Source organism: Pseudorasbora parva, chromosome 21 (assembly GCF_024679245.1).
Source record: "Pseudorasbora parva isolate DD20220531a chromosome 21, ASM2467924v1, whole genome shotgun sequence".
NCBI lineage: Eukaryota > Metazoa > Chordata > Actinopteri > Cypriniformes > Gobionidae > Pseudorasbora > Pseudorasbora parva.
In genome coordinates this window covers 28,335,032-28,354,100 of record NC_090192.1, presented here as the reverse complement: position 1 = coordinate 28,354,100, position 19,069 = coordinate 28,335,032, and the positions used below count along the sequence as shown (strand labels likewise).

The 19,069-nt window shown below is 35.7% G+C and overlaps 2 protein-coding genes across 2 annotated transcripts in view; both read left to right on the top strand.

The window, feature by feature from the left end:
• Positions 1-3,345: 3,345 nt before the first annotated feature.
• Positions 3,346-9,004, top strand: trub1 (TruB pseudouridine (psi) synthase family member 1). Its single transcript, XM_067430609.1, has 8 exons — positions 3,346-3,603; positions 3,739-3,837; positions 4,095-4,150; positions 4,249-4,330; positions 4,415-4,487; positions 4,590-4,729; positions 8,080-8,136; positions 8,230-9,004. Exons 1-8 carry the CDS (start codon positions 3,468-3,470, stop codon positions 8,454-8,456), a joined length of 870 nt encoding a protein of 289 aa, XP_067286710.1. The 5' UTR covers positions 3,346-3,467; the 3' UTR covers positions 8,457-9,004.
• A 3,895-nt stretch (positions 9,005-12,899) lies between these two features.
• atrnl1b (attractin-like 1b) overlaps positions 12,900-19,069 on the top strand; it is a 130,309-nt gene continuing 124,139 nt past the window's right edge. Inside the window, exon 1 of the mRNA XM_067430608.1 lies at positions 12,900-14,006. Coding sequence (XP_067286709.1) covers positions 13,771-14,006 — 236 coding nt within the window. The 5' untranslated portion in view covers positions 12,900-13,770. The remainder of the gene's footprint in view (positions 14,007-19,069) is intronic.

Below are 19,069 nucleotides of genomic sequence, written 5' to 3'. Positions count from 1 at the left end.
CAGTTTTAAAGATGTTTGGTGTTATAACTGAACTCCAGTTACCAACACCTGAGTAAAGGCTTGCTGATTTAAGTGCAAAGGGTAAAGTAAACTCGATTACCCCTGGCTGTGAGGAGATGGTAAGAAAAACATGAACTAGCACCATCATTAAGACAAAACTCAAGGCCAAAGTTTAACACACTTCCAGCCATGTCTGATGCCAAAAACCTCCACAGATCTATACAGATGTATTCGGCAACTACTTCAGTTTAAGAATACCAGTTTTGGCATTTAGATGTTTGAAAAAGGACTACAAGCTAACAATTATGTTACCATTTGAAGAAGAAACTATATGAACTATCACTTGCCACCAGTGATAATGGCATTTATCCACTGCTTCAGTCACAAAAATTGACTGAATAATGTAATGCAACACTTTTGAAGAATAATTTCTTGGACATGCCAGTTTTTAAACACATGCTATAATTATAGCATGGTAGAGGCTTCTGACTGTGGCTCACGGTAGCAGTAGCCAGATTCTTTAAATAGACTCGGCACCACAAATCATCTGCAGTGGTTGCAGTGAGTATAATTGAAGTCCAGAAACCATTTGAACTGCCAAAGCAAGAATAATAAAAAGAAACATTCAGTGGGCGTAAACGCAGCATCATCTCGCGTGACGCTAATATGAAAGGAAGAGCATCCAACAGTGAGAGGCAAAATGCAAATAATGCCCATTAGGGCTTCTTGCTTTGTTTCTTCTCGGTGTCCTTTCTTGAACTTAAGGTAATTGCTCTCTTTAACCCTTCTGTTTTCTTCAAATTGTTTTTAAGTCCATAAAAACACAATAATTACCACATCCTTTTTTCTCTCTCTATATATTGCAAAGACAGGAATACCTAAACGAATTATGTGGGCTATGAAATGCCAAAAGGGAAATTAACCAGAGAAAATTACATGTTTGCCAAAAGTTTTTATCTTTTTACACAAATTGTGTCAATCCATCAATAGTAAAATTCCATCATAAAACACTTAAGAACTTGAAACTTTTTCTTAAGCAAGGTTTAGTTTAGGACAAGGGAAGGATTAATAAGTAATTACCAAACATTATATCTGATAAACAGACCATTAATTATCAATAATTTGTGCACATATATCAATAAGAAAAAATATTAATCAAAGTTTGATGGCAAATTTAGCTAAAATTGTTTTATTCTTTATCATACAGCTTAATAATGTTTGCATTATTTTTATAATAAGTTACTATGATAGGCCAACTACATGTAGCAATACTAGTTATAATTAGCTGGAGTATGTTGTTGTCAGATATATTATATTGTCGTAGCCTATATAAAACAACTGTTTCCAAACAGGTGTAGAGACATGACAGTCTCTGAAGTTCAAAAGTGGCTTCGTTTTCAGCAGAAACAAACGCGTGTCAAACGGTTTTATAGTGACCTTTCTTGAGTAGGCTAGTCTAGGCTAAATACAACATTTATCCTCGCAAATTAGAAAATGTCACTTCAAAACTATAAGAACTGGTTACCTCTCGTTGACATGATGATGCAGTGTGAAAAGCGCTGGATTTTCTTCCTGAAATGATGATGGTCGGCAATGTGACTTTTAAATCAAAATATAGTTCCCCGACTTCAGATCAATGGAAGGTGTGCGAGCTCTGTGTCCACGAGCAGCGGAGTAGATCTGGCGCTCTGCATCAGTGATCACTACAAAGCGCGAGAGAATAACGGGAACCAGAGGCTTACACAATGGGCGTGTCCTGCATGATGGATGGACTGACTGCTGTACGGTATGTGGTGGATACAGTTACGAGCTGAAGCAGTTCTATTTTGACTAGCAACCCCTATTTTCGAATAACTAGCCTATTGTTTTATACTTAACCATTTGTAATGTCACTTTTTAAGTTTAAAAAGAGTCGGAAACATCACCCCCCCCCCCATATATATATATATATATATATATATAGGCTATATATATATATATATATATATATATATATATATGATCAGTGTATAAAAATAACATAATAATTAAAATAACAACAACCGCCAACAATAATAAAGTTATAAAAATAAACCCTTTTCTAACTGTAGGCCTATAAAACTAATTAGCCTATATAGATTTTTCTAGATTCGTTAAAAGACTTTTTAAAATACAAATACGCAAACAAATATCCGAAACATTGTGCTTGTGTTCCCTATGTAGCCTATCTAAATAGCCATAGCCTACTGCTTCAATAGAAGGCTATAGTGGGCAACTATCGCCATCATGTGGTAGGCTACTGCTTCAAAGGCTAGTATAGAAGTTTAAGATCGAGATGCCATTGACCCCAAATAGGATCGTCCCTGAGGGACTCCCATCCTAAAATTGCATAGGCCTATGGCATCAGTTTTTTTTTTTTTATAATCAGCCAATTTATACACAGACAAATGAATATTAAGATAAAATGTCTTTGTTAAATTTTTATAGGCCTAGCTATTCTATTGCTATGTAGCTCCTAATTATTTTTTTTATTATTTAATTTAATATATTTGTATACAAATTTATTAAATTAAATATATGTATACAAATATATTAAATTAATATATTTGTATAAATATTCATAATTTTAAATCTAATGCAACCAATTTAATAGATAACTAACTAATAATTTCTGAATAATTCACATTTTAATTTATTTATTTAGGATCTAATTGATTGCTTTACTCATTTATTTTACTCAAATTATTATTATTATTATTATTATTATTATTATTATTATTATTAATATTATTATTATTATTTACAGTTTTTCTCTAGACTTTTCAAATGAGTGATATCCTGTCAATCCCTTGCGGCCATCGGGGTGTCACCTGTCTATGGGTGTCACCAGACTCCAGTTCGAATTAGGCTTCACCGCCAATAAATTATAGGCCTCACCTAAGCTATTAATAAATATGCTGGTAGCCTATAGTCCTGCATTACTTCCTGCATACTTAATGACGGGCCATTATTCTAAAGTGTTACCAGACTAACAAATTACATTTTATAAAGAACCATGTCGAGTAAGCCGAGACGTCTGCATTTCGCACGCTCGCAGCACGCGATATGTGACATAAAAGTAAGCCGCAACTGATCTAGAGTCAGTTTTCGTACTTCATTTAAAGTTAGATTTGCATGTGGCATTTGCAAGCTTTGTCCCGGGGCAGGTAAGAGCCGTGGATTAAGTGACAAATTTCGAACTGCGGTCAAAAATAAAATAGCCTACTTGTTGAAGGCATAGCAGAATACTCTTTATTCTTTATTCTTAAAATACTGTTTTGCAGGAATATGTTTGATTATTAGTGTTACGGCTGGATTTTTGCTATTATGCAAAGTGTTTACGCAGATAGACCCTAGACAGACACTAAACGATGGGCACTCGCGAAAGAACTACAAATACCAACATATGAATGACGTCATCACAGTGTGCCGCGAAATAAAAAACAAGCATGGCTGGTGTATCAACTGTACAGAACGGTTCATTATCCAAACTGCAGTCTCTGCATGGTATATTTGCCATCTATAAGAAACAAGGTCCCACCTCAGCTGACGTTTTAAACGCACTGAAGAAGGCGCTTTTAAAAGGTACGTGTTCTTTTAGGGCATCGTGATTCATCTATTGCGGTTCACCTTCATGTCACTCCTCTGCATTGGGGAAATAGATAGTTATAAGACAGCTATCAGAATACTTTTTTGTATAACGAGTTTATCTTTACACAGAGGCAGGTATTGCAAATCCCAACCCTCGGAAAAGGAAGAAGCAACCTTTCAAAATTGGCCATGGCGGCACCCTGGACAGCAATGCTTCTGGTGTACTTGGTAAATATACTCAATCATATTATTCCTTTGTGAAAATTGATACAAATACAAAATTACACCGAGAGCATTGATGAAGTTGCAGCAGCTATTTTCCCAGAAATTACATTCCCAGAAAATATATTTTTTTTGTAGTTGAAAATGTGAAATATAAAGTGTATTTTGGATGTTTTCTTTTCTCTAGTTCGAATAATATACAAAAGAATATGCAGTAATATAAAATACATTAAAAAGTATGACTTAAAAGTAATGTTTTGCAGTGGTTGGAATTGGTGAAGGAACAAAGATGCTCACCACAATGCTTGCAGGATCAAAGGTAAGTATTTTCTGGGTCACTTTTGTTTTCATGTCGTTCTACACTTGTCATTCCCATCTTTTATTACCGTACATTCAATTATATGGTATTTCTCATAGAAATACAGAGCTGTTGGAGAATTAGGCAAAGCAACAGACTCTCTTGACGTCACTGGAAATGTTGTTGAAGAGAAGAGTTATGGTAAGAATCATAATTTTGTGGCTTTGGTTGTGATGAGGGAATGGATATCTCACAGAAGCGTATAAAGTTAAGAACTTTTTCCAGATCACATCACAAAAGAGGCTTTTGAGGAGAAGCTGAAGCAGTTTACGGGTGAAATTATGCAGGTTCCACCTCTGTAAGCCAAATCATTCTGCTTGATATATAATATGCTCTTCATTGATGTTGCAAAGATTTATGTTTATTGACATCATATGCATTTGGATATTTGCATTTACAGATATTCAGCACTGAAGAAGGATGGCAAGCGCATGTCTGTCCTTCTCAAGCAAGGTCAGGAGGTTGAGGCTAAACCTGCACGTCCAGTTACGGTGTACAGTCTCTCTTTACAAGACTTCAGCCCCCCACTTTTCACTATAGGTCAGTAATTTGGAAAGATATGATAGGTAATAGTACATGCCCTTGTACACATAGCAAATACATTTTCATAACTACACTACTAAAGTCTCCATGAAAGGAAAATTGCAATATTTCTTTCCCCCCTATTGTGAAATTATCGGCTTATCGATCCATTCCATCAGGAATTTATTGGATTGTTGTGGTTTGCTATTGCTGAAGTGTCATGTGAGGGACAGGCTGTCCCACCGTCACATCGGTGAAAACATCAGTGAAGAGTCGAGATGTCACTGCAAGAGGGGGAAATTTATTTTGATTAGAGATTGAGGTCACATAAATTTAAAGCTGCAGTCTGTAATTCTTTTAATTTAAAAATAATTTTTTGAGCAAGTACGAACCAGCCAGTGTTCAAAACTATCTCCTTACCTTAGCCCGATTCACAACGGTAAGCTTGTAATATTGTGTTATAATTTGAGTGGTATAGGTGGATTTCCGCTGGATGCTGCAGGTGGTGGATCATTTATAGCCTTTTTTTTATAGCAGCTAGAATAATTAAATGTATAATTTTGATGGTGGTTTCTAATCAAGAAAGGACCAAATAACAATCATCAGTAACGACTGGAGATTCACCTGTAGTCAAAAGCAAAAGATTAGGCTGTACGGAACTCTACAGGTAACGGTAATACACACTAAATAAACATTCACACAATGCTGATGTTGTTAACATTAAACCATGTGAGAATATGGTTAAGTAGAACAATAATAATGCCCGGTTATGCACTGAATAATAATTTGCACAGTTTGATGTGATGTGATTGTGAGCTAAGCGATTGTAAGTGCGTTAATTCTTGTTATTTCTAATTGGTTATTCACAGTCACTGGGGCACAGGTGATCACTTCCGTTTTCCTTTATTATTTCCTTTGTCATATTGTTTGTTATTGGTTGGAAGGGGCGAGTAGTGGGAGCCAACTTTCTGTTGACCGTATCGTACTAGTTAGATGTGGAAATAAAACCCAAGAAGGCAAACTAAATCGTCTTTCTTTAATATCAAGACGACGAAGCGAACGAGTCACGAGCCCGCTATCTAGCCCCTATGTGGCTATTGGATGCCGCTAATAGTGATCATTAGATTTAATCAGCGTGATTTATTGTAACACCTTTTTTCTTAGTGGATCAGAACAAAAGGGGCAGACATGTTACTTGTTCTGATGACATTTTGTGGGGAAAATTCTTATTTTGCTCATACTTCCAAGATGTAGAATCTGTGATTCCAGAGTACAGTATCCATCCCGGTGCGGTGAATGAATGACAGCCTCACACACTCCTCAAAACATTAGATTCATTTGCACTGAGGAGCCGTGCCGATGTTGTCTGGCTCAATTTAAGATTGAACATTGGTCTGAAAATTGGTCTGCTCTGTATTTCCTACTCTACAAAAAGCATGATCAACTGGCATTATTCGAATAACTACGCAATTGGATAGTCCTTCAACCAGTCAGACCACAAGAGATGTGATCAACTGGCAACGACCTATTGCTTCTCCATCAATCATCATGTTAAAGGGATACTCCACCGCTTTTTCATATTAAACTATGTTATTCCCTTAACTAAGACAAGTTGATACATACCTCTCTCGTCTCAGTGCAGGCTTTTAATCGCTCTGACGCGAGGTGACGATCTGATAGCATTTAGCTTAGCCCACTAAGCCCAGTTCATTCACGATGGTACCAAACAGAGATCAAGTTAGAAGTGACCAAACACCTCCACGTTTGCCCTATTTAAATACAGTTACACAAATAGTAGAACTATTAGTAGAAGTATGATAAAAAAACAAAACAGATAATATGACAACAGAACTTATTATACATTGTTTTATTTTTTTAAACAAAAAATTCACTTGGCCAGCATGTTCCTGCCCTGGTTTTTGTCCATTCCCTCCTCTAATAATAATAACTACATGCCAGTGTGAACATCCTTACAGAGATCACATTATCAATCATGTTATCATTCACTAACCTTTAGCTTCTGAATTGGGATTCAGAAGGTTGGGATGACCAAAATCTTATTTCATGATACGAGTAATTTAATATTTTTTAAATGTAATGTTACAAGTATAATCTAGATTTTTTTTATTGTATCTTTGTTTTTAGAAATAAGCAAAAAATGCAAACTACAAACAATATGGCAAAAACAGTGCTATATATATATATATATATATATATATATATATATATATATATATATATATATATATATATATATATATATATAAATAAATTAATTAAATAATCAAATATAACACTCTATAATTTAACTATACTTTATTTTACTTTATACATATTTATTTTTAATTTTTTAATTAATCACACAGAATATGAAATACTTAGTGAAATAGTGAAATACATTCACTAAAGACATATCTGACTGTGTTTACCTGAATACTTTTTACATATTGCATTTTTACATATTTTTGACCATTCAAACCCAAACAATAATCCGCGAAAGAATTAAATCGCGATCGCATTCTGTCTGAAAGGCGTGTGCGCGCGCTTCAGGTAAGAGTCCGGGGGCGTGAGCACGTCCCGCGCCACGTTTTTTCTTCTTATGCGTGCATATTCCTGTTGCTTTCTTAGTCATGCACTGCGCTTGTATTTAACTCTTCTATTTCCAATGTTAAGTGAATGACTGAAGCAGAGCAGACACGTCCTGCAGACACGTCCTGACACCTGCTGACACACATCGACGCAAATTAAGAAATACAGCTCATATTAGCACTGTCCTCCCTAAAGAGCCGGTACTAATAAAATTCCATATCGTACCGTTTGTAATAGAAGGGTTTCGCAATACTTGCAACACTACTATGATCGCGCTGGGTTTTGACCTTCTTCTGGCGGAAGTAATGGCATTGGGAATATTGTATGAGATTCGTCTGATATGAGGTAAAAAAAATAACAAATACTGTTCGGTTTCTCACAGAAACCGATTGTTTTTCGTGTCTTCTTAAGACATCAGTGTGTCACCACGAGCCACAGGGTTTAAGGGTTTAATATGGATTCATATGTCTATGTGTCTTTTACTCATAGTGGCTCTCATAGAAAACACCCCATTGACATGCTTTATAGGCAAAGATTATACACATACATCTTGGATGCACTGGGGGTATGCAGATAAACATCAAATTTTCATTTTTGGGTGAACTATCCCTTTTATGTGCATGGAAAACAAACAAGAATTGTCAATTTTGATTTATAATGGTGACTTTAAGACCGTTAAATACATTAAATTATATATTTTATATGTTATATAAATCAATGTGTCATGCTAAACAGCTTGACTTTTTCTTCCAAGTTAAAGGTACTGTTTGCTTTTACAGATGTTGAGTGTGGAGGTGGATTTTATGTCAGAAGTCTGGTTGATGATCTGGCCAAAGGTAACCATCTAAAGATATTTATTTCTTGTAATATTTGATAAATGTTATTAACTTGACATTTACAATCTGAGTTTTACCCCATACCCCCTGCAGGTCTGTCGTCCTGTGCTCACATCAAAGAACTGACCCGGACGAAGCAGGGTCAATTCACATTGGAAGAACACGCATTAAAGGAAGAATGTTGGACCTTGACAGACATATCACAAGCTCTGCAGCCCTGTCCAAAGCCATCAGGGCAGCAAAAAAATGCAAAGAAAGCAAAATCGAAGCCTGTTCCATCTGAATCTAAAGGTGATGATGGAGATCACAACAGCGACTAAAGGTGATGAAACGACCCATCTGATACACAAATTACATTCTCAGTGAGAGATTTGTAGTAAATTGCCTGGTCCACTCTGATTTGATCTGGTCTTAACATCCCTGTGCATCTGTCACATGACCATATATGGTCCTTGTAAATATTGATGAAACAGGAGGTGTCAATGTGTTAAAGTTGATGAAATGTACTACAGTGCAAAAAAAAAAAAAAAAAAACTTTATCAAAGCCATTTTTGTTTTGTTGTATTGTTTTAATATAAAAACCACTTAACTGTAGTCCTTATGGTGCCAAGAGAAATAAATGGCCATTTTTTTTAGTTAAGTTCAAATTGCACTGAGAATGTTTTGACAAACATCAGTTAGCACTGTGATTAATTTAACTATGTAAGCCCAAAAGTGATGGCCTTTTTCCCCTGTTTATATTGTTTTTATCACACATTGACAAGCTATTCAAGTTGATAGTGGGTTAGTGCATCTTTTCACTTAATGAAAAAAATAGAGATTTGTAAATAGTTATTTTTGTTTGCTTATAAATAAAATTCTCATTTAATGTGATTGTTCCGGGTCCAGTAAATGTTAAATTCTTTTACATGATATTTTGATGTTAGGTAAAAAATGTAAAATTGAAAATCAAAGCAGTATTTTAAATAAAAAATGTGACATGAGGTATTGCAAAAACTCATTGGAGTATTGATGTGTTGGAAAATAGCAATAATTTGCTATTCAAAAGTTTGTTATATGTCTTGATTTTGAAAGACGTCTCCTTTATCACTACGTAAAAAACAAACAAAAAAACCCTGAATATTCTGAAGTGTTTTCTATCTAATATATGTAAACATGTAATGTATTCCTGCTATGGGAAGGCTGAATTTTCAGCGCCGACTGCTCCAGTCTTCAGGGTCACATGATCTTTCAGAAATCATTAATTTGCTGATTTGGTGCTCAAGTAACAGTTACATTTTTTTTTTTCAGACACCAGAAATATTTTCTGTATATGAAGTTAAATAGAACAGTGATATTTCTATTTATTTGAAATAGAAATTTTGCTAACAATGTAAAATTCTTTACTGTCAATTGAATGTGTATATACTTGCTGAATGAAATTACTAAAAAAAAATTTAAATCTTTAAAATATTGTCAAAAGTTCTGTCATTGTTATAGTATTAAAATTGTTCTTATCAATTTAAGGCAAGTAATTTAGTGTTTTCGTAATTGTAGCCTAAACCAAACCTTAGCACATTATTAAAAATTGGAATTAAAGTGGATTGCAGATGTCATTGGGGAAAAAAACATGCACCATTACACATTGAGAATTATCTACAGCATTATGATCACAGTCTCTTGCAAAACTGAATCGCACTGTTCGCAATGAGTGTGGATGCTAATCCCTTGTCTGGGATTAAGATTCAACTCCTGCTGCCAGACTCTGTGTCCACCCATACTTTAATGGCATTAAGAACAAAGAGAAATCATGAGAAATCGCTGTGTGAAATACAAACCCCACCTCCTCCTCTGTTGGCTCCTTTTATTTAGTTTAGACAGGGGAGTCAATACAGATGTCTGCATTGCTATGGGTAAACTAATAATATTTAATTACCATCTGCTCATAATATAATTTTCACCATAGGCACTGAACAGATGAAGAACATAATGTAACGCCGCATTATAGCGCTGACTTTAAAAACAGAGCTGTGTGTAATAGCAAGATAGCTGTCATTCACAGATAACACTACAGCTGTACCATACAGTTAAAGGTTTGTTATCTGGAGGCAATATGGTGCTAGGCTTCTTTAGGGATTTATGGGATGCCTGAAGTGCAGAGCAATCAATCGTAAATCACCTGTGTTCATGACAATATATATCATTATCCTACTATAGCAGGTCACTGGGCAGTTATGCCGCGTGAGCTTTCTGACAGGCCGGGACATGCATGTGCTGGTAATGTGGTGCTCAGTGAGTCTGTCTTGCCATAGCCTGAGGATCTGATTCTTTCATTCCTGAAGGGCTGAGGAAAAAGTGTCGTGTTCCTCAGTGGGCCATTAAAGAATGTAGAGGCAGGAATGTTCATCAACAGGAATGTTGTGCAAATGTGGAAGTTACAAATCTCTGCAAACATTAAATAGTTGAAGCACGTGTACATTAAATTAGTATCGTTTATGCTGAAGTGTGAAATGCTGTTCTTTTAAATTTGCTCTTTGGCTTAATAGAATGAATACCTTTGTATTTTAACCACACAGCTCTCTTCCTAAAGTCAGTGATATAATGCGGTTACATTTTTCTGTTATTCATGTGTTCAGTGCCTGACTGAATGGGGCTGTTGTGACGGGAATGATCTAAAAAGGGAAGTCTACGAGGTGTGAGAATCCTCGCAAAGCCCAGTAATTGTCCTTGTGGAATATCAAATTCCCAGCTGAATTGAGTGTTTTATTACATTTTTTTTTATAACAACTGGCAGATTTACAGTCACATGAATATGTTGTACTTTTTATGGTCTAAAAGAGACCCACCCATTGCTTTCTCTTCTCTTCTCTTCTCTTCTCTTCTCTTCTCTTCTCTTCTCTTCTCTTCTCTTCTCTTCTCTTCTCTTCTCTTCTCTTCTCTTCTCTTCTCTTCTCTTCTCTTCTCTTCTCTTCTCTTCTCTTCTCTTCTCTTCTCTTCTCTTCTCTTCTCTTCTCTTCTCTTCTCTTCTCTTCTCTGACACAGTCACTTAGTGTTATTTTTATTCAGAAAAGATGCAATTAGTTGATCAAATGCGACTGTAATGTCTAATAAAGAAAGAAAATCAAATAAATAAATTCAGTTCTTTTGAGCTCTATATACAACAGAATCCTGAAAAAAAAGCATCACGCTTCCACACATTAAAAACTGGAACATTGGCTGAAAATTCAACTTTGCTATATGATATTTTAAAATATATTTAAATAGAAAATATTTATTAAATTGTAATAATACATCATACTATTTTTTTCACTATTACTATTTTTACTGTATGTGATCAAATGCAGCCTTGGAAAGCATGTGATCACACTGCATCAGGTACAGGTACTTTGTATTACTTATAAGGTAGCAAAATCATATACTTGTGGTGGATGAAAGTGTGACACTAATGAAGCAACTTACAAAGCAGCAGGCATTAGGGCATAATATGTCAGCGGTTATACAGTACTTAGTGTATTAGTCTTAATGAAGTGCACAAAGCACATAGTGTATCATTTACAAATATGCACATCATGCACCTTAACGCTTAAGAGAAGAAAAAAGTAAATTTTTAAGATGACTTGAAAGTGTGAAGGTTTTGCAAACCTTCACACTTCAAACAGTTTTGCAAACCTTGTCAATATGATGTAGAATACTAATTTAGAATCGGGAAGTTCTCATTTAGCACTGTTTTAGCAACTTAAGTTATGTTTTATGTAACTATGGAGCATACTATGGAGCATACTTGACTGTTCTTTGCAACTGTTAGATTGTACATTGTAGGTTAAATTAATAATCTTGTATTATCTTAGAAGTGCTTGCCATCTTGTTGTCTTGGCTGGCTGTCATGTTAAAGGGAAAGTTCACACAAAATTATGACATTCTTCCTTCAGAAAAATACAATCAGAGTTATACTAAAAAGTTCTGGTTAATCCAAGCATTATAATGGCAGTGAATTGTCGCCTTGTTTATGAAGTTCATAAAAGTGCATCTGTCCATCATAACTACTCCACACGTAGTTAATAAAGGCCTTCAGTGGGTTGTTTGTGAAAATATCCATATTTAAAACTGTATAGACTAAAATAACTAACTTCAGGCGATTGCCATACTCATCGATTTGCAGCGAAAGAGTAACCCTTGACTCTTGAAGCTTTTGATAGAGCAAAACAAAACGTAGCGTCGTGGGTTACTCTTTTTTTGAAAGTCGACTCGCAAACCACTGGCTGCCGGAAGCTAGTTATTTTAGTCTATAAAGTTTTAAAAACGGATATTTTATTTACAAAAAATGCACCAACTCACTTCAGAAGGCTTTTATTTACTACCAGAGCCATGCTGAGCAGTAATATGATGGATAGATGAAATATTATGGACTGCCATTATGCTTAACCAGGACTTTTTTTTTCTCTGATTGTATTCATCTGAAAGAAGAATGTCGTATACACCTAGGATGACTTGAGGGTGAGTAAATCATAGGCTTATTTTAATTGTTGGGTGAACCAACCCTTTAATGTTGCACATAAACAACAAATTCAACTTTATTTAAATGTGGAATAGGAAATATATTTTAACAAAAACTTTAACAGCAATAGGAAGATGGGTTTTTACATACTTCCTAAAATATTATAAAATGTTGAATGAAAGCTCTCAAGTACTGCAATGGACGTTCAAAGGATGCACTCTGGCCTCTGTCTCTTTAAATATATCCCCTTCCTATTGCGCATGCGCGGACATCTCCGTGTTGAGTTTGCTCCAATCTGAGGAGCAGCCAGCGCGAGCAGCTCGTACTATGGGAGCTTAAACGGTGGTCGAGGGGGCCAACATTCGCACACTGAGGGGTTCTTGGATCCCTGGGACGAAGGGGATATATATACAAATTGAGGGTTGACACTTTTGACAAGGAGTTTGTCACATTGAGCCTGAAAAACAGCGAAGAATATGCGGATAACGGATAGTTCCTCAGGTTTACCAAATCCCTCAGCGCAACGGACAACAGCAGGAACAACATCCATGTTACTGAGTGCTGCGGTTAAAAAGGATGCTTTTTACTCAGAAACCTTCTCCTTTTAAATTGTTTTCCCGTGGCATTTGAACGTTTAGCCACAGAAAGCTCAAGGTTTAAAGGATTTAAAGCACACCAGCAGTGTATTTGAGCAGCCAACTGAATGTTTACGCTTTAAAATGGCTGCGGACTGGATCAGAATAAGACCGTTGAATAATGTGATGCTTTAAATCTGGAAATACCCCATCTTTTGCGTTATGGTAATGATCTGGGAGGAAAGGTTTTTTTCAATGTTATGGGGAATAATTTTCCAGCCCTGTGACTACAGGAGGTAATGTAGGAAATTCCTGCCCTTGTTCAGTAACACAATGAGGCGAGACAGTTGATTTAATATGCCTGTGTTTATGCTGATTTTATCTCATCATGCTCTGATCTGGAGGTTCCTTTTAAACGATTGCCTAGATTTCGGGAAACGATAGCTGATATTTAAGGAATATTCATGATCTTTAAGTGAACGGATCTCCCCCTGCTGTTATAATTGAAACAATCTGGGCACAAGTAAGCAGGGAAGAAAGGCCCTAAGATATTGATACCCAATTCAACAGCAGCATCCTTAAACCATGAAAGCTGGGAAGAGGATGCTCAGACCTGAGCTTTTTCTGGTCAGACAGAGACTGCAGGGCATGCAGAGATATTTATGGCTCTGTGTGATGTTCTCCCTGGTGCTGATATCTGACTGCTCTCCATCTAAACCCTGTGAGAAGAACTGTCTGTCAGGCAAGTGTGTGAACGGATCTTGTGTCTGCGACCGTGGATGGGTTGGTGACCAATGTCAACACTGCCAAGGAAGGTTCAAGTGAGTATTTACTAAAACATTTAAGAGTATTAAATGAGACATTTGAAACTGTTTTCAGCTCTGAAGGAACATGGAGGCATGCTTGTGTGTCAAATTCACTGATCATTGGTGCATAGATGTGACTTCTTCAACTGTTATTTTATTACAATAACAATTAAAGGGTTGTCATTGTAATACTTTGGAGCAAAGTTCTATTGTATGTTGTCTGAAGCATTTTACTCTCTAAGAAATCACGAAAGGGATTTTTCACATGTGTATAGCTTCTGGTTAAAAACTGATTTGTTCTTGACTGGTATACCCCCTCTCAGACCATGCTCATATGGCTGAAAATATAGATTCATTTCCAAATCTTTCTGGGTATACTCCTGGTGAATCCTGTGGGTGCTGGCACAGTTTAGTTAAATTCAAGTACTTTTAGCAGACATAAATGAAGTTTGCAAAGCATTTAGCCCTACACTCTGGTTTCTATAAAACTGGATGGTACAATTTGGTGGTTTCTTGCTGAATATATTATGTTAACCTGGACCACAAAACCATCATAAGTCAAACAGCTAGCCTATATTTTTGGCAATAGCCAACAAATGGGTCAGAATTATAGATTTGTCTTTTATGCCAAAAATCATTAGGATATTAAAGGGTTAGTTCAACCAAAAATGAAATGTATGTAATTTATGTAATATATGGGGAGGCAGTGGCTCAGTGGTTCATGTAGGTTGTTTACAAACAGAAAGGTTGGTGGTTCAATCCCCGGTTCCACCTGACCAAGTGTCGAGGTGTCCATGAGCAAGACACCTAACCCCAGATGCTCCTGACGAGCTAGATGATGCCATACATGGCTGACATCGCCGTCGGTGTATGAATGGGTCAATGTGAGGCAAAATGTAAAGCGCTTTGGATGGCCATAGGGTCTGTTAAAAGCACTATATAAATAATAATAATAATAATAATAATAAATTTTATTTATAATGCACTTTATATTAAACAAAATCTCAAAGTGCTAAAATGCAGTCCATATGTCCAAATCATAAATTAATACGCTGATTTAAATCTTTATTTGAGGATTGAAAACAAACGCGGAAGAGAAGACAATGCTGAATAAAGTCGTAGTTTTTGTTATTTTTCGACCAAAAGGTATTTTCGATGCTTCAAGAGATTCTAATTAACCAACTAATGTCATATATGGACTACTTTGATGATGTTTTTCTTACCTTTCTGGGCATGGACAGTATAGTGTGAATACACTTTTATACGCTCTCGGACTAAATATAAAATATCTTAAACTGTGTTGTGAAGATGAAGGGACGTCTTACAGGTGTTGAAAGGGTGAGTCAGACATAAATTTCATTGTTAACTAACTTTGAACTAACCCTTTAAATAAAGATCCTGTTCCATGAAGATATTTTGTAAGTTTCCAACAATACATATATCAAAAATGTGTTCGTACTAGTAATATGCGTTGCTTAGGACTTAATTTGGACAACTTTAAAGGTGATTTTTCAATATTTAGATTTTTTTTTTTTTTTGCACCCTAAGATTTAAATTGTCCTATCCTAACAAACCATACATCAATAGAAATCTTATTTATTCAGTTTTAGATGATTTCTACATCTTAATTTAAAAAAAAATAATTATGCTGGTTTTGTGGTCCAGGGTCACATATAAGTTGTTAAATAATAAAGATATGCTCTGATGAGAATTTTCAAACATTTACTTATTGTCATTATTAATTCTGTGTCTTTTGTCTTTAGAAAAGATGTCTTTACTGACAATTTTAATTTACTGTGGGCAGACATGATTTAGTTTTAAACGATCGTAGTTTGACAGCTGTATGATAAATGAAACTCTTGAACAAAGCTCCTGCACTCCTGTATCTTAAAATAGCATCCCGCTCTCATTGGGTGCAACAAAGATCTCCCTCTTCACTCCATCTTAGAAGCAGCTAAGAGGATGCTATTGGCGTTTATAAGTGCTGTCACTCAAACTAAATTTCAGACTGACACCCAGCTCTGTATGACAAAGGTCGAAAGCAACAATAGCTGGATGAAAGGAAGTGGTCTGCGTTGACGTTTTGATACTCTTGGCCATTGTTGTGCCTTTCATGTGAGTCCAGGTGACCAGGAAATGCTAGGAAGACCAGGGAAGTTATGTGACCGTGTCATGCTGCCTTTTAGCTGCAGCTCCACAACATACATGAACAACAAAGGCTGTCACATTGACAAATAACACTTTGTTCTTATAAAGTGGAATGGAGACATGGTATAGAAATTATGCCTTGTTTACTACTTCATTGTTTTGAACATGGCTTGCATGTGCAGATATTGTTTATGAGGATGCAGAATTATTAATGACCTGTGTTAGGTTTCAGGTTCATAACCAGCAATAATAACCTTGCCTGATATTTCTTTAATAATGTATGTAGATAGAGACCGCTCTGTGTCTGCTCAAAGTTAAAATATAGCAACCTGCCTTGAAACTACGAATCAGTCTTATTTCATTTATTGGAATGAAAACAAAAATGGACATTAAATGAAGTGAAATAATAGCCATGTTTTTAAAATACCAATTATCAATGTCTAACCAATGGTAAGTTAGTTTTTAAATAGTCAACTTTGTTGTTAGAAGTGAGTGCTTTCTGTGGTTGTGCCATCCAATGGTGTAACTTCCTTGAGCTTTTTTTATGTATGCTTTTTATTTAGACTGAAGACTTCCAGGGTTTTTCTGGGTCTTCGGTGGTCCCCCCCACAGACAGACACACACACACACACACACACACACACACACACACACACACACACACACACACACACACACACACACACACACACACACACACACACACACACACACAAACACACAAACAGTAAAAGTACCTACCCGTGTGATTTGTGAGCCCAATACTGACAAGAAATGTAAAATAAATGCAAATATATATATATTGTATACATTTTTTTTTTTTTTTTTGCTCATCTAATTTTGATATCTCATTATGTCTTTGTTTGTTTATTTTGTTCCTTGTTTAAACACAGTTTTGCATGGTTAACTGATTAATTATTTTGGCAACAATCATTAAAAAGTAGCATTAAAAATGTAATAACAAATAGTATAATTCTCTACCATATACAATTTAATAAAATTATTGGCTATCAACAACTTGCGTTGTTCTGGTTTCACCTTAATCCAGTCTAAACAATTTTTTTTTCCGTAATACTACACATTATCAATATAAATACTCAAAATAAATACATGACAGTTCGATGGATTAATTGAATTAAAGACTAATTCTTACTAACCGCTTTTGTTTAATGGGGTAAGCACACTTGTATTCTCATTTCAGAGGTGTTGTGAGAAAATGATTCGAATGACACGAATGATTCGTGAGTTCAGTGTTGGACAGATCAGTTCATTCAAATGAATCAGTTCAAATCACGAATTGGACAAAAGCAGATGTGTTATGTGTGAATCCAGACTGTTAAAACAACGCAAAAGATTTGTCATCAGAAAACACTTCAGAAGGATATTTTTCTGTTTATTTGAAAGTATGGTTTATGTCGGCTGCGTGTGCAACACGTCTGTCAAAGGAGGTGTGTTTTTTGAGCAAAATTCACATCCAGCAGTAATTCAGGGAAAATATTGTGCGAACGTGCCATGTGGAACATGGATTCAGTCTTCCGACCTTTTACCATTGTGTCAGTTCAGTTGATTTTGATTGAAATGCGAGTGAGAGAGCTAAAACGGTGATGGTTTTGAAGACAGAGAGTGTGCTCGCGGGCTCTCTGGTCGTTCTCTGCACTCAGTTAACGTGCGCCCTGTCACGTGCATTAGTCATCTTCATCAATTTATAAATCACAATAACTCCTCAAATAAGGCTTTGGCGGGACAAAAATTTGTTTTGGCAGCCACCAAAAAAATTTAAATGTAGGAAAAACCCTTGGAAAATGAAAAATTACAGTAAATTCAATTCCAGTGGATTGTACTTAAATGCAAAATTCACTTTTGTTGTTTTGGACGTAAATGTGTGTCGGCAGTGTGTGTACACACATAATCACTCTACAATGGTAAAAATCCCCCCAATTTTTTTTTTAATCCTCATAAATCATAAACAGTGTCTCAGAACAAGCTGTTTGCAGATTCTAGCAGTGTGACGTCTTAGCCAACGTCTGCTGACACACTCTGCTTTAGACCTCACACAGTCCAACAATGTTTATCTCCTCGCCAGAGCATTAAACAGCAGCATTGAAGTAAGAAATGTATTCTTACTAAGTTATTCAATGAAGAGCAGTGAGTGATTTTTCTCTTTAACAGTATATATAGCAGTAGTTCTGTATATTACGCAACAAAATGTCTTACCATGAAAAAAAAAAGTTGGGCACACATACAGACCTGTTCTTTAAATGTTCACTTGGGTCTACTGTATTGTATCTAACCGCTCTCATAAAATGTTATAGATATTTGCTGTTTCGTTACATCATATACAAAGTTTGCGCCAGTACAAGTATAGCAGTTTCTAATGTTGGCTGTGTTCTACTGTTTTCAAGAAAGGGAACAGATAGATTCAATGTTTCAACAAAATGTTATCATTTGGCAATTTCCTCATTAACAAGAGGATGATAGAGTATTGTGTAGACTTTAACAGCAAAGCTCTATAAATTTATATGCCACTTGTTTAATGTGTCTGCGAGTTCCAGGGCCAAGTAACATCGTCCATGATGTTTAATATATGTTTTATAGATTATACTACACTTGCAGTGTTGATGCAGTGTTGATGTCCATTTCTATGCAATGTTTACTTAAAAAATTTTTTTTAAATAACATGATGAAAATTTCATGACACTTTAATTTTGCGTTATGGACATGACGTTACATTAAAAGGAAATCAAACCCACGTCTGATATAACTTGCATTCCAGCCGCTGGCAGCATGGCAGTGTCAACAAATTTCTCCTACATTAGCAATACAAAAGGTCGCTTGCTGCCTGGAGATATTTATGTGATAAATAAATTTATTTTGGGATCGACGCCTTAAATAATAATAAAAGTCTCACATCTTCCTAATGATCTCTGTTG